Source organism: Ceratotherium simum, chromosome 1 (assembly GCF_057802395.1).
Source record: "Ceratotherium simum simum isolate JZ-2026a chromosome 1, ASM5780239v1, whole genome shotgun sequence".
Lineage (NCBI taxonomy): Eukaryota > Metazoa > Chordata > Mammalia > Perissodactyla > Rhinocerotidae > Ceratotherium > Ceratotherium simum.
The window spans coordinates 53,055,308-53,081,960 of NC_141900.1; the positions used below are offsets into that span (position 1 = coordinate 53,055,308).

Consider the following 26,653-nt stretch of genomic DNA (forward strand, 5'->3'; position numbering starts at 1 on the left):
AGGCATCAGAAGGAGGTAGGGCAACTCTCTGAGGGTATGATGTCATTTTTATATAATTTACTGTCCTTTTATGAAAACTAGGGTCAATATTTCTTCTAAGGTCCTATTTGCTTCCCAGTTAGAACATACTGCAACAGAGTTTCAACACCCTTCTTTCAAGGTTTTCAAATCCAAGGAATCTAGCCAATAAATTTAACCACGGTGCTTACAAGGGTACCTATGGAAATTCTCATTTACTTCCAACTGTCTTTAGCTTACTGCAGAACAAAACTGGAAAACCGTTTCCTTTTTTATTTTTCGAGTATTACTTTAAAGCTGTAGTTCAATAAACTACCTGCTGGCTGCAGAGTTTGTGTGGGTGTGAACTCACAGATCCTTCACATTAAATATATTCCAAAGCATGTGATATGGAAAATTTGAGTGTGAAAAGTAGACAAAAATGAAATTTAAACACGGTGCATTTTGATATACAATTTACCCTCAAGTCATTAAACAAAATGTACATTAATAGATCATATTCTAGACTCCCTCTTATGGCCACAGGTTGTTCTTAATACCTCTATGCTTTGGAAATTATTACAATAATGAATTTATCTTTATCTAGTGGCAAAGTGGACTTTCCCAGTCATGAAAGATACAACAGCATGCAGAACCCTACAAGGGAAGATACTACATGAAAGCCACATTTGTCAGTAAAATCAAAAAGTGAAACTCCAAGATTCACACTGAATGGGGTATTTCTGTGAGAGGAGGACCAATGACTAAATGAAAGCAACTCTATCCCCTGGTGTCTCACTTTCTCTTGACATTTCTTGTGATTCCTGCTGTCATGCACTATATCAACTTAGAGTGACACTGACAGTGTTAGCTCCTCTTGAATAAAACCTCTTCCTCTGATGTTCTTTGACACAGGTGAGTAGGCTAAACTAGAGATTTAAAAGAAGAAAGAGACAGATACTACAAGAAATGAACATATCTGACATTCTCTATAGCTTACTTATCCACTCCCTTTATGAAGCCCAAGGGAAAAATGAACTTGCTTCAGTTTCTCACTTATAGCTCCCTGCCTGTCTCCAGTGACCTCCTAGATTTTCCAACCTCTTTACATTCCAGGTAGAGGGAACTCAGGTTTTCTGTTTAGTTATCTGAGATCCTTCCATTGAATTCCTGTTTCCAGTTTGAGCACATATCTGTTTGCCAATGACTAACATTGTTGAAGCTTCTAATATCAGCAGCTGTTGCTTGCTCGGTGACCAAGGCTGGATTTCACTGGCTGGCTCAGGAGTAGCAGTCTTGTTAAACAATCCTGAGCATCTAGAGTGAAATGAATCACTGTAGCGGTCAAAGCTTGACAACCGAGAAAGTCTCAGGTTCAAATGCAGGGGCCAGAAACCAAAATTGAGGCAGTACCACAGAACCAGAAATTTGAATTTGAAATCAGTAGCAGCAGAAAAGTAAAGGGGAGTGGCTCATATGGGATGGTGTCGTGGTTTGTTTTATGGACCTAAGTGTATATAAGTTGCATGATTTGGTTGAATGGCTTTACGATTCATGGGTACAGGCAGAAATGACTTCACCTTTCAGCTGAACTATTGATGTCTTCCCCCTTTTTCCTTATTTCATATTAAGTGATATGAATATGATAAAGGAATATTCACATTTACAGACAATGTACATTATAATAGCACTTGATAAATGGTTGTCTTTTACCTGCTGCACCACTATCCTTTTTGCTGAGAGATAGCAATAGGCTAATATTACTACCACTTACTCTGTCGTGACTTGGAAACTTGACATTCTCTCCAGCAATTTGTTTTATTATAGAGGACACAGAACTTTTATTTTATTTTTTCTCAGAGATTGATGTAAAAGTGTTAATATAGTTAGAAGACTGGAAAGACAGAGAAGTACAGATCTCAAAAGACTTTTTGGATAGTAATGAGGGCAGTGGACATCTAGACAGCCCAGGCTCCTTGAGTACATTTGAATGAATAAGGTTAAATGTTGCCTCTCTCCTTGGCTTATTTATAATGAGGGACAGAGTGAAGGACAGTGTTGTCCAGTAGAGTCACCAACAAAGGAATCTGCAGCTTTTCTTTCCTGGGCAATGACCTTGGAGGACCTAAGGGATTTCTTCTAGCCCTCTCTCAGGATGTTGTGGAATGACATTTGAGGACCTCTGTCTTACTTGGTAAGTAGGTGGGGACCAATATCCTGATTGATTAATAACAAGGAAGAGTCATGAGTCCTGATTCCTCACGGTTAATAAAGGACTTGATGTAAATTTGATCATATTTTAGATTTTTTTGTGAAGCTTCAGCCAAGTTCTAGAAACACTCTGGCAATTTTCAGTAACACAGTATATTTTGGCTTTTGGGGTAGGGCTTGCAATATATAGCGTGGCCAAAGAAGTAGAGCCTTGGGGTGTTAATGAAGGAAAAGCTTTGAAATCAATAGCCCCTGTTGATATGAAGGAAAGTAAAGATGGATCCTAGTTCTTAAAGATTTCCAATTAAGTGAAGTCTATCTGCCTATAATTAGTTGATGTAGATAATATTGAATGTTAAAATATTGAAATAAATGTTTTTAGGTCTAGAGTTCGACCTTTTACAATATATTTCTTGAGAAATACGTTCTTAGTAAAAGACTCTTGTATTCAGTAAATGATTTTCCTGGCAAAAAGAGTAAAAAAGAAATTGTTTTGTATAATTTTAGTAGGCATCCACATTTCCAGCAATTTCTGAATTGGTTTCCTCTGCTATGAGTAACTGACAACCTGTGATTTATGGATTTGGAATAATTGAATTTCTTGGCTGTCATATACTTTGAGTAAGAAATATTACATATGTTTCCAGAAAAATGATTTAAGGAAGAAAAGAATGAAGTGTCGCCAAGTTCTGAAACTTTATTTGGAAACTGTATTCTAACCAAATGGTACTTAAGATGCTCTCTAAGTTTTTGAAACAGGTTTGCTAAGTAATCTTTAGACACAGATTTCTAAACACGCTGCTTTTGAGCCAAGTCTATGAAAAAAGTGGAGGGCAGCATATTGTTGTTCTCACCTTCCCAAGCACAAGAAATGCAGAATTTTTCATTGACACATGGTAGTAGGCTGAGTAAATTTCTTCAAAAATAGGAGTTATACAACATCTCATTTTACCTGTCAAACATAAAATATTTACTGATTTAGTGGAATCTTTCTATGAAAAGAATTTTTTTTTAAAACATGAATCTCTAAAGCAACTTCTCAATTTTATTATGGGTTTGGCCTAGACTATATTTTTGCTGGTTTTGCTCAGCCCATAGATTTAACTGATCCATCAACTTCAAATTCCATCGAGAGTTTACCAATTCTTTTCATACATTCTATTATCATGGTAACTGGTTAACTGAGGAAGAACTAAGGGTTAGGAACAGTTTCCTTCTGTGTGATTTTGACTAGCATTGTCCAGTAGGACTTTCTGAGATAAGGGAAATACTCTAACTATTGTCCATATGCGGCTAGCACTTAGAATGTGGCTAGTTCAACTGAGAAACTGAATATTTGATTTTATTTTAATTGATTTATATTTAAATTTAAATAATCACATGTCGATAGGATAGTGGCTACAGTATCAGCTAATATGGGTAGACCTTAGAACAACAGTGAGTTTAGGACCCTGAGGAATTCAAGTCTACACATGTGGGTAGCATTCACATCGGCTGCTCTGGATCATGCTCAAGGGTTTTCCTCAGTGGCTCTAAATTAGGAGACAATACTTCCCTACCAACGAGACAGGTGAAAATTTGTTAGGACATTTTTGGTTGTTATGACTGGGGTGTCCTCCTGGCATTTAGTGGGTGGGGACCAAAGATGCTTAATGGCCTGAAATGCATAGGAGGATCTGCACAATGAATTATTGTCCACCTCAAGTGCCAGTAGCAACTAATTTGATAAACCCAAATAGATTAGCCTAGTTTTCTAGATATTGTGGTTTCATGTGTGAGTCTTATCTCAGTCCTGTCTATAGTTAATTCTGTCTCCTATGATCTGTGTCTTATTTCCTCCTGCCTCCTCAGGGACCTCCCTTTCTTATTATGCTCCTTTTGTCCTGTATCTTCAACTACTCCATCTCTGCATTGGAACAAACTTTAATCTTTCCTATCTCCTTTCTTAATTCCATATCCTCTGGCTGGGACTGTCTCTGCCTCCTCATTCACAGCATCCTGTCCCCCTCCAATCTTAGAACAGCACATTTATTCATCTAGCTATTGGGGGAAACTATTTTTTGTATTAAAAGAAAGCTCACACCATACGTAGTTTCAAAACACACCATTTTATTACATAGACATATCAATAGAGTCATCATACTGTGTTTAAAAATTTCCAGAGTCCAATTTCATTCTTTTATGCTTATAATAACTGTACCTTTTTGTAGCTAGTCTCTACAGCACACCACCACACTAGTTTCACATATTTTTCTAATTTAGTATCACATTACTTTTTCCCAAAGATAGGCTCATACTAAAACAGTAATGTAGCCACTTAAAATATTCTAGTTCATAGTTCAATGTATTGTGAAAATTAAATTTTCAAGTACTTGAACAATGTCTTCCTAACTTACCCTACTTATCTCAAAAGGAATCACTACACATCCCAAATAAGTCACTCTAAACAACTGAGCCCTGAAAGTATTGGGTTAAAATAATTACATTTAAAGATATATCTATACTTAGTTAAATACACTGTAGACTATTTAGATAGTTATGTTGATTGCATCTCTTCTTAACTCTGTGTCAAATCAGTGATATGCCTACGTTTGTCCTTAATGGGTGATTTCATAAGTTATTTCAAAAGTCATTAAAACATCTTATTGATGTATTTTAACTCTGCATTGTACAAACATGTTTACAAAGAAAGGCCACCTAAAATTAGCGTCAGTGGTTATTCTTTCAGTACAAAAGTACATCCTTGCATAAATTCAGTAGAACCACATACACACAAAATATCTGCTTTGTAGAGTTTAGATTTTCAGTGATGGAGATCATGCCTGCTTGTGGTATCAAATGAACAGTGATGATGTTGATTCATTATTTGAGGTTGCATTTATGGGCAACTTCTGTAATATATTGGGTAATGAAGTTACTCGTATGAGATGGGAGACTTCAAAAAACTGCACCAAGCAACCACAGTCCAGTTATTTCAGCCAGAGTGTTTTTATGAGCTAGTTTAAATAGGGTTAGTGATGATTATGTTGCTCTAAAACTAAAAGACCTTCAGATTTCCATTAACTGGAATTATTGTTATTTTGTTAGTGTAATTAAAACCCATATCTTGCTTCTAAATTATAACATGTTCTCATACTGAACATTAAAGGTGTTAATTTACATATGGTTCAATAAGTAACTCATAAAAAAAAGACTTGAAAATTGATTAGCTTTGGGAAAAAATAAAAATATACAATACAGTGAGAGTTATATATTTTAAAATATTAGAGTTCTTTATCTGTTTCCAGAAGTTATAGTCTCATAAATATTTTCAATGACCATGCTATTTTCTTGCCTATATGTATTGTTGTAGGTTGCTATTTTAACATTTCATTACGGAAGAAAAAGATTGAATCTAGCTATATAAAAGTAAGCATATCTTTTTATTTTCTTCTACAGCGAACTCTTTCAGGTTCTTTGGATATATGCATTCCTAAAAATGGTCTGTCTGTATTATAAACAAAGTAAAAAACAAACAAAAAAACCTAAATTAAAACAAAACAAAAAACCTAAATTAAATTCTAGCAAAGCTAATTGTAACTTCATCTTTTGAGCATATATCATCTGTCCTTTTATATAATTTAATTGGGCTGCAAAGTGTTTGAAATATAAGTATCGTGAATAATCACAACTCATTATGTATATATTTATAAATGTGATTTAAAGTTGTTATGTTTATAAATCAATCTTAATAATTGTTATTACATAACTACCATAATAATAGTAAAATAGCCAAATAATTAAGTAATCTATCTTTATACTATGTTATTCAGGTCACTCAACTCCATGAATATCAACCACAATGATATTTACACACAGCAGACATAATAAAAAGAATAAAAATGAACAAATTTAGTAGAAATTAAATACGTGATTTTGTAGGCATAGAAAAACCTTGAACAATTGCTTTCTCATCTCTGTGGGAATAGAATCTTGATAATACTCCACAGCATCACAGTTTCTTTTCTACTACCTATTTACATTGATGAATGCTACAAACATATGTTGTATATATTTTCTATATTTACAGTATATATACACACACATACACACACGCATACTTTATTTTATTCTTAGGCTCATTCGTGAGCATGCAGATCAATCTGCAGAGCATGATCAAAACATATTTATTTTCCTTAAATGATATTCATTTACAACTTTTCACTCTTGTGCAAAAATGCAAAAATATCATACAGATTGGTATTATCTCTCTCTAAAAAAACTTCTTTTTTATGCTTTAGGTTTTTTGTTGTTTACAAATAAATTATGAAATATAGTTCATTCACAAATTGAAAATAATTACAATGTTTTTACAACAAGGCATTGCTGAGGTTTTGAATTGTGGCATTCTTGAAGCCGTTGTCTTTCAAAACAAAGGCATCAGTAAATTATTGTTATTTCTTGATGTTTGCACTTTTTAATTACTTATATGAAATATATCATTACAAATCTAACACTCATGCTAGTCAAATAGTGTTTATGTAAAATATGAATCTTTCTGTTTTATCTATTCCTCTCTTTTTTTTTCCTGAAAAGTCTTCATTAAAACAATCTGGAAAGTCTGTTGAAATTACTGTACTAGAACATTTCTGGAAAGTTCTTCGCCCAATAAAAAAAAGCTGAAGAAGTAAGTGAGGCAAATTGAGGAAGAATAATTTTAGTGGGTGCTCAGGAGAGATAACAGCAAATGCAAGAACTGTTTTAATTTTATCTCCTAATCCTTTGGTATTTCCTTGCCTCATCAAAGTCCTAAAAAATGTTCAATTCTTTAAAACATTGATTATACTCTTCCATTAAATATCAGTTGTGGTCCTCCATTGCTCATGTTGTCTGTCATTTCCTGTTAGGAAAATAACATGAGTTAATTAAAATTCACTGTCAGAGTAAGACATTGATTTGGTTAATGGGTTTACAAAACAGAAATTTCAAGCCATTGAAAAACTTGCTGTGTTTTGGGGAAGGACGAGGATTGATATTGCTGTTTCATTTGAGGAAATGAAATTCATGGCATCTTGGAGCACATGAAAAGGCTGAAGTGACAGTCTGTTAGACCGAAGTCTTCTACCCACAGAAACAGTTCAGTCTCTCCCCAGTCCCCCAAGTCTCCCCTTTCATTCCTCAACTCTATTTCGGAAAGACCTTACCTAGAAAGAAGAAGATGATTAAATCCCCACATTTTTCCCATGGTGTAGGCTTCTCTGCTGAACATGTCAACAAAGTGCCAACAGATTCTAGGGGTTACTTTTATTCTACAGAAAAATGTGTGGCCTTTTTGCGAAGAACTGAAAAAGGACCACAAGGGGCTCATTGTTTGTTTATAACTGTGGATCACTAATAAATCAGAGTGGGAAGATTGTTTTTCATGACATTCTCACTCATACAGTAAAAACATCAATAGTAAAACCTTTTAACATGTTTTTTAAGGTATCAAATATTAAGAAGTTGATAAGGAAAACTACGTAGGAAGGCAATGAAAATTTAGGATATAAAGGATGAACTAACAGAAAAAATTGCCTTTGCAATTTTAGAAAATATGTTAATTTAGGAACAATTTAGATGCTTTGAGTTCATATGTTTTATTAAACATTAACCTCTTCCCTAGATGATAAAAGGTAATGAGATGTGAGGCCCATTCACATTTATAATGGTTAGTGTACTACATTATAAATAATATTTAGGCAAAACTATCTAAAAAATAGATGACAACATCTTTCCACACTTGAACAAGCCTATTTGCAAAAATGTGGTAAAGAAAATTCAAATGGAAGTTATTTTTCTCAATTGTCTCAAGCCTATCAGTTTATATCTAGTGTCTGTTTGGATGAATTAAAAATTAAAAAGTAATCTGTTTGCTTTTGTAAACTTTAGAAATTCTTCCAAATATTTATTTGAAAGATGAAAGGTATCCACGCTTCATTTTCAGTCTCTTCTCCTTGGAATAGAATAAAGATACTTGCTTCTTGTGTTGGGTGGTTTTGAAAGTTGCTTAGGAGGATCAATGAGGGACTAAAAGGTAGGAATTGGCCTGGTTTTTGAACTTTTCTTTTGAAAACTTTGCTGTCTTTTAGAAGATGGGGTAGAATTTCTTTCAAGAAAATTCTAAGAAAGGAGGTAATATGCATTGGAAACCTCTCCTCCTCTCACATTCAGACCTGTCTTTCCATACAAAGTGCCTGGCCCCTTCCAGGCCCTAGGGGATTGTCTTCTACCTGGGTATCCATTATATCTCCCTTAGTAAGATGCTAAGGAATTACCAGAAAGAAAGACTTAAAACTCAAACCCCTTTAGGGTAAAGGCTCTGACAGAAGGTGAGAAAGATCATTTGGAGCCAGCGGCCTGCCTCTATGGTCTGATGATGGTTCAGTCTAATTAAGAGGCTGGGTCTCCTAGAGATATACATGGTGAAAGTTGGTCTGAGAACATTGGGGTTATTGGGCTGTGGTTAAGTTTATGGAGAAGAACCTGATTTGAGGCTTCATTCAAGAACTCACTGTTGGCGGCAAGATAAATAGAAATGATCCTTCCAAAGTGATCTTTAACAAAATTTATTCATACATATTTTTCTATTCCTTCTACTAGGACAAAAACACATTTTCCTAATGAATTTATAAAAGTAAGATTCTTAGGTACCTTTTCTTCTCCTAAAATGACTTTGCATTCAAAAGTAGCTTAAAAAACATAGAAAACTAATCTAATGTATAATCTTTTATTGCAGGATTAAGAAAAAATCCCATTTTTAAAAATCTTACAAAAGAATTTTCTTAACTAAATGCACCCTAATATGGATACAGTAAAATCAGGGATAGGAAAAACAGTGAAAATTAGTGTTTAAATAGATGAGTATCTTCAGTTTATTTGCAAATAGGCATGTCTACTTTAACAAGAAGATTATACTTTAAATTTGGGCAGGACCAAATATGACTATTTGCAAATGGATATACTTTCTGCAATTGGGCCATAGTATCTATGTGACTTTCTGTATTTCCAGTTATATTGTTTACCTAAAGCAAGAATGGCAACTGTTTATTTTCAGCAATCCAAAATATGGGAAATAAATTTGAATGTATCACATCAGATGTTTTACAACGAGAAAGCTTTCATACAGAATTTTTACTGTATTAGTGTCAAACTTAGGTCACCTGCTCATGCAATTTTGGCATGAGGGTGATACACAGTTTCTCTTTGTCAGACTCATCTATTATTAAAAACAAGACTCTGGTCCGTGAATGATGATATTGAGTCAGAATCATGATGTAGCAGAGAATACAGGAGTCATGAATCATCCAAGCATAAGTGTGTTTGGATGCTTATAGGGAGGCTGAATATTTTAAATATTCAACCAACTTTCAAGCTGCAAGACTCTGCCATGGAGGTTTATCTCAGGTCCTCAAAGTAGTTCTCATGAAAGTGCTACTTGGAGGAACAAGATCACAGCATCAGTCTAGACTGATCTGCTGACATCATGGCTTCCTACAAGAGGCAGTGCTTCCTGCAGTGACATTACAACATGGTAACTGCCTAGAAATCAGCGTACCTTGTAGGTAACTCTGGTGTCGGGGGCACCACCGGGCAGCTGGGCAAGTCGGTTATTTCAATAGCCCTCAATCTCTAATATAAATATAACAATCATACAATAAATATTGCACAAACATACACACAAAAAACTAAATTACACTAGTATAAAAACAGAGCACAAAAGAGCCACTACCCAAATATACAATGATAATCTATTTTTAACAACCCATTTCTTTAAATTACCAGTCCTGCTTTTTGTACTGTTAACTCTTTTTTGAAGGACACGTGTAGATCTGTTTAAAATTGCTTCCTTGGAACAATTTAAGAGCATCTACTCTCCTTATTTGAATGTGTATTGTGTATGAAATGGAAATACATAAAACTATAGAATATTTTTTCTTAAAAATAACAAAGAAATACTCAATAGTAACTCCTGCTACTCTTTCTTCTATTCTGTGGTTATGCAGTTCTATTGCCATGATATCAAGTAAAATATGACATGGCCCTTATCTTAGTGAGCTTATTTTACACGTATTTTATCTTTTCCTTAATAGATCCAGAAGCAGGAACTGAATTAAGAAATATGTGCAAAATGTAGTAGAAACACAGACAACCCACTATATCATTTGTGCTTTTATGCAAAAAATGTAACTTCCTGTTTGAACGGGTTTCATGAAACAATTATGCAAGGAACATTGTTTAAAATACAGGCAAAGCTACCCAAATATGCATGAAGTTTAGATGAGAATTAAATGAAGCTTTATGTGGATTGTAATATCTGCACTGATAGGCAAGTCTTTTCGTTGCCTTATTAAAAGGCCCCTTTATGCCTGAAAATCTAATTTACATAATCAAATGCATCTACTTACAAGCATAAGGGGTGAGCTAGAAAGGGGAATTCATCCGATTTCTAAAACTGGCATTATTGAATTGAGCGTGTATTTAGTTCATGCCTTTTTCCTCAGCATAATACATAAAATCCATACTTGTAAGGCATTCAATACTTTATGAAATGTTATTTTAGGAACTGTGTTTTTGTATAGAGAGATTACAAAATCATGTTGAAAATAGGTATACCCGGAATTGGAGAGAAAAAAATAATAAGAAAATTCCTATTCTTAGTCCAATAGGATCAAACTTTTATAAAATCCAGTTCCTCAAATTCTCATCTAAAGCTGCAAGTTGATTCACCTAGATGTGACTGCAGTCTTCGTCACAGGAGAGCAGTGAGAGGAAAAGGTACAAAACTCACTTTCTCAGCCATTTCATGAGAGTGATGCAGTGAATGCTCCCTTTCTGAGAACATCCTCCTCTGTTCATAGCTTGCTAGTCGACAAGTGAGCCATGAAGAGAGGGTGCAGCCCCCTATCCCGATGCACGCAAGCGACATGGAGGCAAGATGCAGAGGATAGAGGGAAGAGGTCTTCTTTGTTACTGCCCGAAGGAATTGAAAATTCAGGATCCCTCCAATGAGTCCACAGATGCAGCAGGCGGAAAAGAGGATCATCTGATAAGAAAAAGAAAGGAGGTATTAAAGTTGAGAAAGCAAAGTTGACCCCCGCACAGTGCATTGTCCTGCTGCGTGTCAAGGACGGCTGAATGACAAGAAAGAGAAGATGCATTTGGTATGTCCTAGAGGACAGGAGCTATCCTTTCACCAAGATTCTATGCAATCTGACTCAATGGAGAGGGCATAGACCATAGTGTTTCAGGAATCAATAGCTAACTATATAAAGGCCAGAGATACATTTTATGAAAACTCTAAGTAAGAAAAATTTGTCTTCTAGGTAGATTCAGATTTAAATAATATTTATTTAATATCTATTGTGTGCTACTATGCTAGCAACTTGAACAGATTTCATCTCAATTAACCCACCCAGCAATCCTCTGAGAGAGATAATAATATACACTTTGGAAAATGAATGGTGAGCAGGTAGCACTTAAATTTAGGGATTGGATCCAGATTTTCTGACTCCAAATCCAGTTCACTATGCTAATCCCCCCAAAACACCTAAATAGCTTCTCATTGAATTGTCATTAGTTCCACCCAACCTCAAATCTTTATACTTCTCTGGCTATGTGAGCTTAGGGAATTAGTTAACTCCTTTTTTTCATTCATAAGAATTTTATTGTGTGTGTATCTATTTCCTCAAGAGGTAGTTTAGGGACTCCCTACGAACTGGCCCTTTATCTTCCAAATCTTTTGTTAGTCTGTGGCACCACAATGAAGAATACACAATAGATATTCTAAAAACACTGATTTATTGTTTTGGAGAAACACTGGATGTTGCTTTGCTTTTGATTCTACTATTGGTTTGATCTGGGTCTTTATCAATAGAGCAAGGTTTTTTTGTTATTTCTGGGGTTTTTTTGGGGGGAGGGAGATTGGCCATGAACTAACATCTGTGCCTATCTTCCTCCATTGTGTATATGGGGCACTGCCACAGCACTGCTTGATGAGTGATGTGTAAGTCTGCGCCTGGGATCCGAACCTGAACCTGTGAACCCCAGGCCGCTGAAGCAGAGTGCACGAACTTAACCACTATGCCACTGGGCTTGCCCCGAGCAGGGGTTTTTATTCAACCTAAGTATCGTAAGATCCTGGGCAGAACCAAGCACAATGCCTTCTGTATAGTTAATATTCTGTGGAATATTTAATAAATTTAATTGAATATTCTAATAGCTTTAATAATTTATTTTGTATTTGTATCTAGTCTAAATTCTCCTATAGGCTCTCATAATACTCTGTAGTGTGATACTAACTTAATTATCCAAACTGATTTCCATTTTTCTCTGGAACAAGTCTCTATTCCAATCACCTCTCTTGTCCATCAGTATAGCTTGTTCATTCCCACCTCAATGATGTTTTTCATTTCTTGGAAATTATTTTGCTTCTTTCTTGGACTCCTAGATAGAAGGCCCAAATCTAGTCCTGACTTCCTTAGAAAGCCTTCCTGGACTTAACTGATCTCCTCCTTTGACATAATTCCACAGGGCAAGCAGTTGTATAACTTAGCATTTAATTTTACATTATCAGGTATTATTTGCTGTTTATAGTTAGCTGAGTTCAGCAAGTGCTTATTGAGACCTAGCATCTGTTAGGCCCTGAGTGAGGCAGCAGTTGCCATTACAAAAAAGAATAGCTCATAGTTATTCCCCTGGAGTACATTGTTGTCTTGTGTGAGAGAAGATCCAACATTCCAGCATGGCATGGCAAATAGTAAAAAAGAGCGATGAATGGATGCCCTCAGAGAAGGGAGGAGGGGAATTTAGCCCAACCACGGGTTTCAGACAAGGATTCCTTGACAACGTGTCATCTCAGCTAAGTGTGTGCAGTTCTCAGAAAAGACTAAGGCCATGGATGTATGAAATAGCACAATGAAATGGCATGATGAGCAGAAAGAAGTACAAGTAGTTTGTTTTGTTTCTCTAACTTAATTTAGCATTCCTTACTGTGAATGTCTCATAGTACTTATCACCATGACTGAAAACCCAGTGAAGGATGAGTATAGTCTTTTTATAGTTGATTAAATATAATACTGAGTATCAATTACCAAATAATTGAATCATCCCGAGTGGGAACATGTAGCTCCCAATTTCAAATAGAATCCACCAGTTATATATCTTTTCTTTTTTTTTTTTTTTGCTGAGGAAGACTCACCCTGAGCTAACATCTGATGCCAATCTTCTCATTCCTCTTTTTTTGTATGTGAAGCACTGCCACATAATGGCCACTGACAGATGAGTGGTGTAGGTCCGTGTTTGAGAACTGAACCCAGGCAGCAGAAGCAGAGTGCGCCAACTTAACCACTAGGCCACTGGGGCTGGCCCCAGTTATATTTCTTTTTAAAGTATATTCACATGGCATGCAGTTTCTTGGCAATATATTTTGGTATTTACTCATTCTCAGAAAATATGGAAAGATGTTACATTCTAGTCTTCAGATAATGAATTACTGTTAATTAAGAAAATAAATGACAAATTTAATTCACTATTACAGGAAAACAGGTATCTCTCCTGATGTTATTCTCATTTATTCTTTAAAGGCATGACATTTTTCTAACACGTGCAGACAGAATATTCTCACCAAGGAATTAAAACGTTAAAATTTGTACCCAAGTTTATAACCATACACTGTTTTCAAATCTCACCAGACTGGAGATTCTAGACTCCAAAGAGATTGGGAGTGGAGAAATCTTCACACAGTTTGATTGAAAGGTAGAAAATCCTTGATAGCTAAATGTCGTCTATTGGAACCTCAGGTGGTACAGGAGGATAAAGAGGATGGTGGTTTCTAAAAAGTTCAGATCTTACAATTTTTTTCTTTTATAATTTATAAGAAAATTAGAAAGACAGAAAAAAGAGACTAGTGTCTCTTAAAAAATCCCTTCCCTTCCTTCTGCTATGAACTGAGTGTTTGTGTCCCTCCAAAACTCTATGTTGAAGCCGAATCCCCAATATGATGGTATTTGGAGGTGGGACCTCTGGGAGATAATTAGGTCATGAGGGTGTAGCAGGCATGAATGGGGTCAGTGCCCATATAAAAGAGATTCCAGAGAGCTCTCTTCTCCCTTTTTCCATGTGAGGACACAGCCAGAAATCTGCAACCCGGAAGAGAGCCTTGTCAGAACCTAACTATGCTGGCACCCTGTTCTGGGACTTTCAGTCTCCAGAACTGTAAGAAATAAATTTCTGTTGTTTATAAGCCACCTACTCTATGGTGCTTTGTTATAGCAGCCCTCCCCTTGCTCTCCTCTTCCTCCTCTCCTCTTTCTTCTCTCTTTCCTTCTTTCCATTCTCCCTTCCTTTCTCTCTCCCTCTCTCTCTCTTTCTCTCTTTCTTTCTTTCATGCAAGTTCCAAGAAATTGTTACTATATAGCCATAAAGAGTCTTGGTAGAAGAAAAGGGTAGAAAGAATGAAGGCTACATCTAAAGAATGATGGGAGAATCATAAACGCAAATTAAAAGCTTCCAAAAATTTTTTATCCAAATGTTTCCCTTTATGTGATTTTTAAAAATTACGTCTCACATGTCTAAAGCAATGGGGGCTTCATCCTTTTTGTTGCAATAGATATTGTCACAAAGAAAGATGTGATTAGAAAAAAAGAGTTAAACAAAAATAACTGCAACACCGCTTATTCCTTGCCTCCTCAGATAAGTCCCCTTGGAAAACTCTTTTCAGGTTCAAAGACCACTTTCTCGGGTCCATGTATAGTATTAATTTTGCCAATTTATAAAAGTCTATGATCTTTCCCATTGTACTCAATAAAAAAAAAAAAACAGCTTGCTTTTTCCTTCTTTCCAATTCTCAAAAAATGTTATGGAAAATAATGGGGAATCCACACTTCAGCATGCATACGTTCTCCTCCCGCCAATATCAGAGTGAACTGGGAGCATGTCCCACACCCCCTGAAAACCACGACAGTACCATAAAACATCTGAAAGCACTTACATTTGCATTCACAGTAATAAAATAAAATTAAATAAAAAATCTCAGGAATTAACTGTAACTATAACAACACAGCTGTTCTGCTGCTTTGCAAAATTAACTTCACAGTCAAAGCCAGTAATCCTTAGGCTCAGTTCCATATTTAAACAGTTAAATTTCCCATGAAATCAAGCTACGTATTTTTCAACTTACTGAAGTATTCATGTGAGTGTCTGGGAGTCTATAAACGGGAAAAGTGGAGACTGTCATCCACAGAAATCGCTAAGGGTTGCAAACTCATTAGTTTAAAAAGTATATCAAGGCTTTTCTTTCTTTTTCTTTTGTCATAGTCTCTACTAATCTTGACGGTTTTCATTGAAAATAAAAGAGCCAGAGTTTATTTGTTAGTCTTCTTTTTATCCTAAATAAGTAACATTCAGCATATGAAAGTTGGCTAGTCATCATTTCCATTTTTGAGTTCTAACATTTTAAATACTACAATGCACAATACAAACAAGGCAGAAACTTACGACGAGTCCAGATTTTTTTTTGGCGCACAGTATTCCACATATGCCACAAAGAAGAAACTGAAAAGGAAAAGAATAACAATTATTTCATATCCAAAGATCAGAGAACTCCCAGTTTTTAGCTTATAGTTCACTCATGACACTTGCTCTAGGGAAGCTTGAAAATTTTACATTCCCATCAAAAGCTGGAAAGAAAAATGCCTCATTTTAGAATAGTAAGAGATAAAAATGCAAATGCTAATGAAAATTTGTTTTTTGCAAAGTTGATATAGGTAATCGTGGGATTTAAGCAAAACTTGAGTCAGTTTTACCACCAGGGAAAATAATGAAGTAAATGAATTTAGAGTTTTCTCCTCCTATTTTCTTTCACTGTCTTCTCATCCCTTTTTACTTTGTCAGGGAGAAAAGTGGTGGATACATTCATTCATACTAAGCAATTAGAAATTGATGGGCTATTCTACAGGTAGGGAATCCAACACAAATAAAAAGATAAGACATCAGAGAGGGAGATATTTTTCTATAGAGACAATCTTTGTACCTTTGAAACTACGTCAGGTAAAACGGCTACCTCCTCTTTCTACCAGAAATACTGCCCTTGTGGCTATGTCGGAAGAACACAAGGGGATGAATTTATTGATGTCATCTAATTTCTTGTAAATAAGCACATTGGTGATATAATTAGAAAAGTAGCTCCATTGAATCACCTACCAATGACAGCCTATTAGACATTTTGGTTATCAGAAAATGGTAAATTGTTTAACTTGTATAGAAACATTTAGGGCCATTTGAGTGCACGTTTGTAGATACTTCTGGCTGGAAGTAAACCATATAAATAAAATAATACATTCATTAATAAATAATAAGCCCACTAAGGTCTTTCAGATTAACAAAGAAAAGTTTGAATGTGGTTAAGCTTGTTTCCATTTGATTTTTCTTTTACATAATCCTATCTCAAGTCAGAACTAGTAATATAAATGATTTTTATTGACTACTTCACATATGGATGTCTTTTTAAATATACACATCAAAATAGTCTAAGGATTATCTGAAAAAAATAACATGCTTGTGAGAAGTACCAAAAAAATTTGATAAATTTGATAAGGAAAGTTTCACTTTGCAGGAACTTTCTGTGTAAGAGAACAAAATGATTATAAAGCAGGCAATGAAGATGCAAGACAGATCAGCAAACACGAGGATACATAAGAATTTGGTATAAAATGTAGATAAACTTTCAAATTAATGGGGAAAAGATCAGGATGATTTACTCAATAAATGGAATTAATACAATTTGTTAACCTTCTCTAATATCATATACCAAAGTATCTATGAAACAGTTTGAATATTTAAAGGTATAAAAAAAATAAATGTAGTAGGAGATAATAAAGTTAAATATATATATAATTTTAGAGGAGTGGGAAGGATTTTCTAAACATAGCAGTCAAGTCATTGACCAAAATGGAAAATACTTATAAATATTAATACACAAAACTGTAATTCCAATAGTTAAAAATATCCTAATTCTAAAAGGCAAAAAATAAATTGAGATTATATTCAGAAAGCATATGACAGACATAGGGTTAACATACTATATAGATAGATCTAACAAAATAATTTTAATACCGTAAAACCATGAGAATATAGAAATTTTATAATTTCTATATTTTATAAATTCTATATTTCAGAATTTTATAAAGTTTGAATGCTAGCATAGTTTTTAGAAGCCTTAAAAAGCTGCTTCTGAGTGACCACTTCTCAACCACCTTTGTGTCCTAGGTCTAGATAATCTTGTCCTCATATGGACTCATTCCTGCTGATCCTATCTCATATCTTTCAAGGCTGTGCTCAAGACATTCCAGTTTGAACCAATTCTGTACCTCTCAGTGCTTCCAAGCTTCAGATCAAAGCTTCAGCATGTCCTTCTCCCTGCTTCCCTGACTAAGCCATTATTCACCCTGAAAGTCCATTCACCCAGAACTCATTCATGAAATAATTTGGAAGCAGTGTAGTTTTGTGTTCCTTGGATTTCTTTTGAAATCTATAAACATTGCCATTATTTATTCACAACAAAGCCCCGGGGGACTTCAGGAGCATAAACAGAGTTCTCCATCCCAGCTCCTCCGTTGGAACATCTAGGTGGCAATAAAATTGCTTCTTTCTACTGTCCCACTAGGAAAAGGAAATTCAGGGCCTGGGAGGGGGAAGGTAGAGTAGGAGGCAAATCAAACTATTTTTCCGCTCTCAGTCAGGCCTGCAGTGTAAATACTCCCCATAGTTACTTCTGTTAGGGTGTCCCAAATCCACATTCCTTAGAGGAAACCTTTCATCTGAGAAAAAATAGACCCACGTAATGGGAAGTATATAAAATCATGGAATTTCTGAGGAGGCTTTAAGGGATCTTGGCTGAAGTTTAGCCATCACAGTTTATAGACAAGAATAAAAGAAGCATAGAAGAGCAGTAAGTGATCCTTTATTCCATTGGCTATCTTTACCCCAAGTCATAGCACTGGAAGGGATCTTAAAAGACGACTTAATTCACCCCTCCCAGTTTGCAGGTGTGGAACTAGAGATCCAGACAGGTTTAGTGACTTGCTCAAGGTCACACATCAAGGTCACCAATCACATGTATAATCTAAGGCTTTATTAAGTGTCTAAGTTAATTTATTTCTAATAATGTAATGGAAATGTTTTTCAAAAGGATTTTTCAGGGCTGGTGCAGTGTTTGTTATACCAGTAAATCCAACCAGAATTGTTCAATGAACACCTGATCATCTGTAACTGCCATTGTTAATTTTTGTTGTAATAAAAATAATTATAAGATTAGTCCATTGTATTACAGTCTAAAATTAAGTGTACCTTATTATATAGGGAATTTGTTATAATATTTTAAGATACTTTTTTTGCTCACCATAACTTTATTCAGGATGCAAAGCAGTTAGCTACATCATGGAAATTATGAAACAAGTGAAAACCAAATTAGTTAAAAAAAGTAAAACTGATGGAGAGAGATATATATGTGTGTCTATATATATATAGCCTGATTTTGATATACAATTTTACATGGGAACATGATAAAATATAATTTTATTTCTGAGAAGATGGGCTGTCCAGGGAGAGTTATTTGCTTTGCTCTTACTATAAAGTTTTATAAATGGAGCAATCTAATTATAGGGCATCAAGGGCAACTATGTAATAAAACTAGTTAGTCTTCGAGTAGAATTCATTTGATTCCAATTTAGACTGAATTTAATAGATAACTAAGGTTGTGGCTCATTGTAGGATGAAATGGAGCTATTATTAATATAGCATTCTATATTTTGAGTGGATTCTCTTAACGAAAGGTCCATGGAGCCTTCTTCTTTTCCTTAGGATTAGAAAGAGCTAGGATGCCATTCCCACCTTAACAATAAGAAAAAGCAGATAAACTACAGACAGATAACTTTTCTAGAGCCCATCAAAGAGCTGATGTTCCAAGGCAGTGGAATAACTGCAAATCAAAGAGGGACAAGCTCCTCCAAGGGTGGTCTGGATACACAAACTATGTCACCTGCTGCGGAGATGGGAGGAGGAGTTGCTGGTTGTCATACAAGTGGGTGTGGAGGGAGGGTGCAAAGCCCTGCTCCTTCTTTAGGCCTTCTCCCTTGTGAATCAAATGCTTTAAGCCCCTAGCAGAGAGGTAGTAAAGCCTATCATTTCTAGGGCACATGCAAATATGGATTGCTACTGTAACTGGAGGAAAAGTAGAAGAAAAAATTCTTTGTATAGGGGAAGGAACAAAAATTCATCTTGGGCCTAATACCAAATGCCTATACTAAAGGGGAGTCATCAACCACTGGGGGAGAGGCAGGAACCTCCTACTTAAGACTAACCACAAATACAAGGCCAAGTTTGGCTGTTGAGGAGGGTACAGAATACTGAGAAAGTCCTACCCATGAGGTCAGATGCATAAGGCCTTCCTAAGCTGAGACTGGCCTAGAAGAAGAAAGAACCTTCCCTTCCACCTGCACCTGCCCTACACCATGAGTCTAACAAGTGGGAGTAATAAGCAACAGCAGTCTAAACTGAGGGAGAGGCAAGAGCATGGAAGGAGACCCCCTCTTTGATGGAAGTGAGCAGGGACAATGGGAAGCTGAGGGTGAGCCACTGACATGGAAAAAATTTATGGCAACCACAGCCCACCATTAATGGAATTTGAAGAATACGGTGCACCAAAGATAATCACTGTGACAGTAAAATCAATTCTTCACTATAATGACTTCACCTTTCACACCAACAGCCTAAAAGGAGATATTTAGATAAAATACTTACAAGGTTCTGAAAAAAGGACTTTTAAACTTTGAGCTGTACGTCCAGCCAAACTCTCATTCCCACAAGAGATTACAGGAAAGACATGATCATTTGGGCAAAAGCAGTGTGGTAGGCTGAATTATAGCTCTCCAAAGATATACATTTCCTAACCTCCAGACTCCATGAATGTGACCCTATAGAGCAAAAAAATGCCATTGCTGGTGTGATTAAATTAAGAATCTTGAGATGCGAGATTATGATGGATTAACCAGGTAGGCCCTAAATGTAATCACAGGGGTCCTTTAAGAGGAAGACAAGAAGGTCAAAAGAGACAGAAGGCTATATGAAGACACAAAGAGACAGAAAGAAAGAGATTTGAAGAGGCTACACTGTTGGCTTTGAAGATGAGGAAAGAGAGCCATGAGGCAAAGGCTGTAGGTGGCCTCTATAAACTGGAAAGGACAAAAATAATGGAACTCTCCCCTTGAGCCTCCAGAAGGAATGCAGCCCTGCAGACCCATTTTAGACTTCTGGCCTCCAGAACTGTGAGGGAATACATTTCTGTTGTTTTAAGTTGCTAAGTTTGTGGTCACTTGTTCCAGCAGCCATAGGAAACCAATACAGTCTCCAAACCATTAGTTCGCATTAGACTCTTTGAAGGAATTACTAGAAGGAATTCAGGCTCTTCAGGAAAACAAATAGGGGAAGACTTGAGATACAAAAGGAACGAAGTAGCAAAAGTACAAAATAAAAAAAAACAGTAAATCTTTTTAATCAAAAAGTATTGATGAGGAAAATTAATGTCTGTTTAGAATGACTATCCCAGGTGATTTTGGCATGAGAGATGGTGGGTTGGGGGTAAAGAAGATATACGTAACATGCTCGAAGATTCTTATTTCATTTAGCAGAGTAAAAGAGGAGCTAACTACTTCTAGATATTGATAGGAAAGTAGAACTTTAAATTTGTGCATTAAAATATAGAAGACCAGAAAATAAAGAGAAAAATACAATAATGACAATAAAGATTGAACCAACATATCTCAGAAAAGTTTACAAAACGAACGGAAGTGAAACTATAAAATAAGTTGGTATAAATAACTTCAATAATGTAAGCAATCAGACTAAATGTGAATGTATTCAATTTTCCTAATAAGAGGGAAAATAGAGAGAGGGAGAGACACTCTGCTAGATTAAAAAGAAAAGAGATTTGCTAAAACTTCCCTAAAATTAATAAAAACCTTTTCTTTCCTTACCTGTTTTCTCTCTCTCTCTCTCTCTCTCTCTCTCTCTCTCTCTCTCTCTCAGCACTAACCTAGATGCTAGTTAATGAGTTCCTTATTATTATCCCTTTCTGTCCAAGAAAGTTTATTTCGGGAAAGGACAAAGAGTAAAATAGGTTATTGTAGAATTTCTGTTTAAATTATGTAATGGAAAATTTTGAAACACTGGTTGTAATGGAAGCAGATAAAAGAAGTGGTTCTATCAGCTGGCCAGGAGAACAAGCGAGTGTTCAGCAGATGGGATTATGAAAGATGGTGGGCCAACCGTGCTTAAAGACAGCTTATTAAAAATTTTGCCACATAATATTTAAACAACCTCAGATGAAATAATTTTCACTGAAATCCACTAGCCATTACAGAAGATAAATACACTAGAAAATAGAAATAGCACTGGCTTTTTTTTCCCCTCAAGATAATGAGCTGAACCATAAATTGAACTTGTTACTCTGATAATCTTTAATGATTTATACAATTCATCAAAATTAGTAAGTTGCTTTAAAATGTATAGAAAAATTATCAGGAAAACAGACAAATATTAAATGTTGAGATATTGATTCATCTCTAGTTAAATAGTGTATTTCTCCCTGTACCTGGATAAAAAGTTTGACAATTTGCTTTGCTACCACCAGTTCTTGAATACTTTTATTCTACTTCAATCACCTATTAAAGAATGACAACCGGAGTCTCTGAGAGGATTATTTTGTGGTTTGCCCACAAAATGCTATATTTTTCCTGATACTGTGTTGATATGACTGTGATTTTCTTACGTGATACCCTGGCTAGACTCATAAGGATGTTCCCTCTGTCACGGGCTTCCTTTCTTTTGGGATCCCATTTCCATAGCGATTCCAGTATAAATTATCTGTAAAACAGGGAAAGTTTATTAAGTTGGAAAGCCTGCCAGAAGGCAGTGATTCTCAAACTTGGCTGTGTATTTGCTTTTAAAATTCCTGGTCCCTTGACCAATTAAAAATCAGAATCTCCAGGTTGGGACTCAGGCATCAGTGCTTTTAAATCTTCCCCGGTGATTCCAACGTGCCCTGAAAGTCCAGAATTGCACACAGGACTTTCGCCAGAGCTTTACCAGCCGACCTACTCACCTTAGAGCCCTCCTCTGAAGCACTGATGTTCCCTTTAATTACTCTCAGTGAGATATGAACAAACATGAAGCCAAATAAAGTGTTCTTCAAGGAAGAAACATGAAGTCCTTGTTTATAACATAGGGTCAAAGTGTCAGAGCTGTTTGGTTTCTAATGGATCTTAGAAATAGGGATCATTATTTCATCATCTTTTAACCTATTCTACCCAGTGCCTTTCATCATTGCTAACGGATTTTCCCCCTAAACCTCTAATCTTTTCTAAATTTTCTAGGTATTGCTTTAGTTAACTAGATCTAGAATTGGACATGATACACTATTATCTGAAAGAATCTGTCTAATTTTGTATTGGGAATTGAGAAAACAGGCCTAAGAAAGACACCAATACAAATAATCATCTTTGTAAAAAAATATTGGAGGGAAATAGATTGAAATAAAACAAGATCAATAATAAGAAAACAAACAACCAAATTAAAATATGAGCAAAAGATCTGAGCAGACACCTGACCAAAGAAGATCCACAGATGGCAAGTAAAAGTATGAAATGATATTCACCATCATTTGTCCTTAAAAAATTATGACTCTAAACAACAATGAAATACTACACGCTTATAGAACGACTAAAATCCAAATCTCTGGTGATACCAATTACGGGAGGTGTGGAGCCACAGGAATTTTCATTCATTGTTTGCAGGAATGGAAAATGGTACAGCTACCTTGGAAGACAGAGCAGCAGTTTCTTACAAAGCTGTGCACAGTCTTCCCATATGATTCAACAACTGTGCTTTTAGGTATTTACTCAACTAATTTGAAATGTTTTAGCAGTGTTATTCATCATTGACGAAAACTGGAAGCCACCAAGATGTCCTTCAATAGGTGAAAGGATAAACTATGGTACATCCATACAACGATACACTACTCAGTGATAAAAAGAAATGAGATACCAAGATATTCAAAGGCATAGATGCAATTTAAATGTATACTGCGAAATGAAAAAAGCGAGTCTAAAAAGGCTGCATACTATATGATTCCAAATATATGACATTATGAAAAAAGTAAGCAATAGAGACAATGAAAAGATCGGTAGTTTCCAGGGTTTGTAGGAAGGGAGAAGATAGAGGGAGTTGAATAGATGAATAGGGGTTATTTTTAAGGCAGTGAAACTATTCTGTATTATACCGTAATTGTGGATACATTATAATATGCATTTGTCAAAACTCATGGAACTTTACAGCATGAGGAACTAACCTTACTGTATGCAAATTTAAAAAATAATTTAGGTCAAGGGAATCCCAGGATAGAATGCATAATGTGAAAAAACAATCTAACTGTATAACAGACGTATGAAATGTTTTCACTGAAGGAGGTGGGGGAAAAGATACTGACCTAAGTAACTTTGGAAATGAGTGGAGTCTGTAAAACTAAAGGCAAAAGAAACTGTATGTAGCACTGTCCTCTATTTGACAAAGTTGTTTCTTACAGGGTTACTGGTTAACAATTCTGATAGTACTATATATGTATACTGAAACTGAATAACTAAATTAAATGGATGGTGGATGGTGGGAGCCAGGTTTCTTACTGTTGGAATGAGAGTAGATAAGCAAGGGAAACAAGCTAGAATGATCCATATGGTAATGGATTAGAATTGTAGATAACAATATGAACTAATTTTTAGCTTAGTATTTATAAATATAGTCCAACAAAGTAGAACTATTTATAGATCTGTGCATATCCACGTTAGTATATGCATATGTTTTCTTGCTCTGTCACCTGAGAGGGTCTAGAAGCAATGATACTCCAATAGCAAAGAACACAACTATCACCCAGATCTTGGTTTCTAATACCATTCTCCAGTGAAAGGAATCATGAATCCTTGGAGAAATGGCTGTTCCTTGGGCTGCAGCAGGAAATGTATAAGACGAGCTTGGAGCATATTATAGTGTTAGAAAATAAACAGGTGCTCAAACAACAAACAAAACCCCACACATCAATTGAGGTTTGTCAGAGGGACACAGGAGCCAACTGAAAGAGCTCCCAGTGACTAAAGCTGGAACAATTTGAGCAACAAAGTAAATAAAGTAGTATTGGATTATGACCCAATGTGTGTAATAAATATTCATGGTGCCATACTGATATAAATAAATGATTGGATGAATAAATAAATAAATAAATGGAAAGAAGAGACAAATCTATTCAGAAAAATTCCAAATAGTTTATGTAGATACTTTGCTCTCAAAGAGGTGAAACTTAATTCCCCACTCCCTAAGTGTGGGCCACACGTAAGGACTTCCTTCCAAAGAGTACCATATGGAAAGGGGGGGAAAAGAGTAACTAGAGAGGAAGAGATTGAACAAACCTTACCTCAGCCAAGTGATCAATGTCACCACGAACAGTGGTATTCGTGTTGATAGTATGTATTCTTGATATGATGTCATGAAAATGGCAAGAATGCTCACTATCACCACTTTTCTGGAACATTGGAATGGAGCTACTACACAATTAGACAACACAATTAGATAATAGAAAGAAATTAAAAGCATTAAAATTGGAAAAGAGGAGGTAAAACTGTCACTGATTGTGGACAATATGATCGACACACGAAATTCCCGAAAGAATCAACTCTAAACTTTACTACAAAATTAAGATAATTTAGTAAGGTAACAAGATACAAATTAATATATGGAAACTAATAAGATTCATGTATACAAATAACGTCCTATTGGAAGCTGTAATGGAAGAAACCCCATTTTCAATAAAAAGTAATAGATTTCATAAAAGTAAATATATAACACAAGTGTAAACCAATAAAAGTAAAACCTAGAAACATTCATAAAGAACATAATAGAAGATTTGTACAAATGGAAAAATATAACATCACCTTGGATAAAAAAGATTTGACACAAAATATGTGCTAATACTTTTTAATCTAATTTGTTAATTTAATGTACTTCAATAAAAACACCAAAAGGATCCATTTTTTAACTAGAAAGATGATCCTAAAATTAGCATAAAAAAATAATTATCTAAATGTTGTCAGAAAAACTCTGGTAAAGATGAGGATGAGGATGAATGTTAACATCAGTTATCAAAATATATTCTAAAACCTCAATAATTAAAACAGAACGGCATTTGCGCATGAATAGAAAAATTGAACAAAAGAGTAGAATTATAAAGTCTAGAAACAGACAAATGTACATGAAATTTAGTATATAATAAAATGGTATCTCTAAACAGTTATGAAAAGATAGACCATTCCATAAGTGGTGTTTGGATATCTGTATATCCATCTGGAAAAAAATGAAATTAGCTCTACATGCTACACCATATGACAGAGTAATACCCTAATGTACTAATAAATAAAATTTAAAAATAAACCATAAAACTACTAGAAGAAAGTGGAATTTTTTATTATTTTGGAGTGGCAAAGACCTTTTAATTAAAACGTCAACTCCATGAAATAAAAGACTGATTTATTCAAAAACTAAAAGCAAGAAAATTTCTGCATAGCAGAATATTACTGCGAGCAGGTTCAAAATGAAAAACTTGGGAAAATATTTGCAGTTTATAAACAAAAGACTAATCTTCCTAAAGTAAAATAAACTCCTAGAAATCAATAAGGAAAAGACTAACAATTTGATGGAAAAATACGAAAAGATATGATCAGATACTTCTCAGAAATACAGATGACTCCTAAACATGAAAATGCTCAACTTCATCTATAACGAGAGAAATACAATTTCAAACTAACTCAGACACATTTTTTCACCTATCAGATTACTAGCAGTAATCCTAAAGTTTGATAATAAATTTGATAATCTTGGCAAAGATATGGGGAACCAGATCATCATACATTGCTTTGGGAAGATAAATCGATACAACCTCCACTGAGAGGAATTGGGCAACAATTATCAAAATTATTTATACACACGCACACACAAATATACACATATATGTATATTTCCTTTGCCTCAGCACTCCTGCATTTGAGAATTTATCCAACAGATATAGCTGCAAGTGTGCAAAGTGATCTATGTGTCAAATTATTTATTTTAGCATTGTTAGTAACAACACAAGAGGAGTGATCCCAAATGTCAGTCAGTACGGAATTGATTAAATTCAATGGACTTCTCTGCATTTATTTAAAAAATGTGAGAAAATTCTCTATACACTGATAGGGAAAGTTCTCCAACATATATAGTTAAATGAAAAAAACAAGGCACAGAATTGTGTATGTAATAAACTACTTTTTGTGTAAAAAGGCAAGAAATATATCAT

The 26,653-nt window shown here is 35.1% G+C and overlaps 1 protein-coding gene across 2 annotated transcripts in view; it reads right to left on the reverse strand.

The window, feature by feature from the left end:
• Positions 1–7,027: 7,027 nt before the first annotated feature.
• The window catches only part of TMEM196 (transmembrane protein 196), a 51,345-nt gene continuing 31,719 nt past the window's right edge, over positions 7,028–26,653 (reverse strand). For both annotated transcript variants that reach the window (XM_004418941.3, XM_087435111.1), the window contains exons 2-4: positions 15,721–15,777; positions 11,015–11,269; positions 7,028–7,087 (exon numbers count right to left, since the gene is read on the reverse strand). In XM_004418941.3, the coding sequence (XP_004418998.1) occupies positions 7,028–7,087; positions 11,015–11,269; positions 15,721–15,777 (372 nt within the window). The remainder of the gene's footprint in view (positions 7,088–11,014; positions 11,270–15,720; positions 15,778–26,653) is intronic.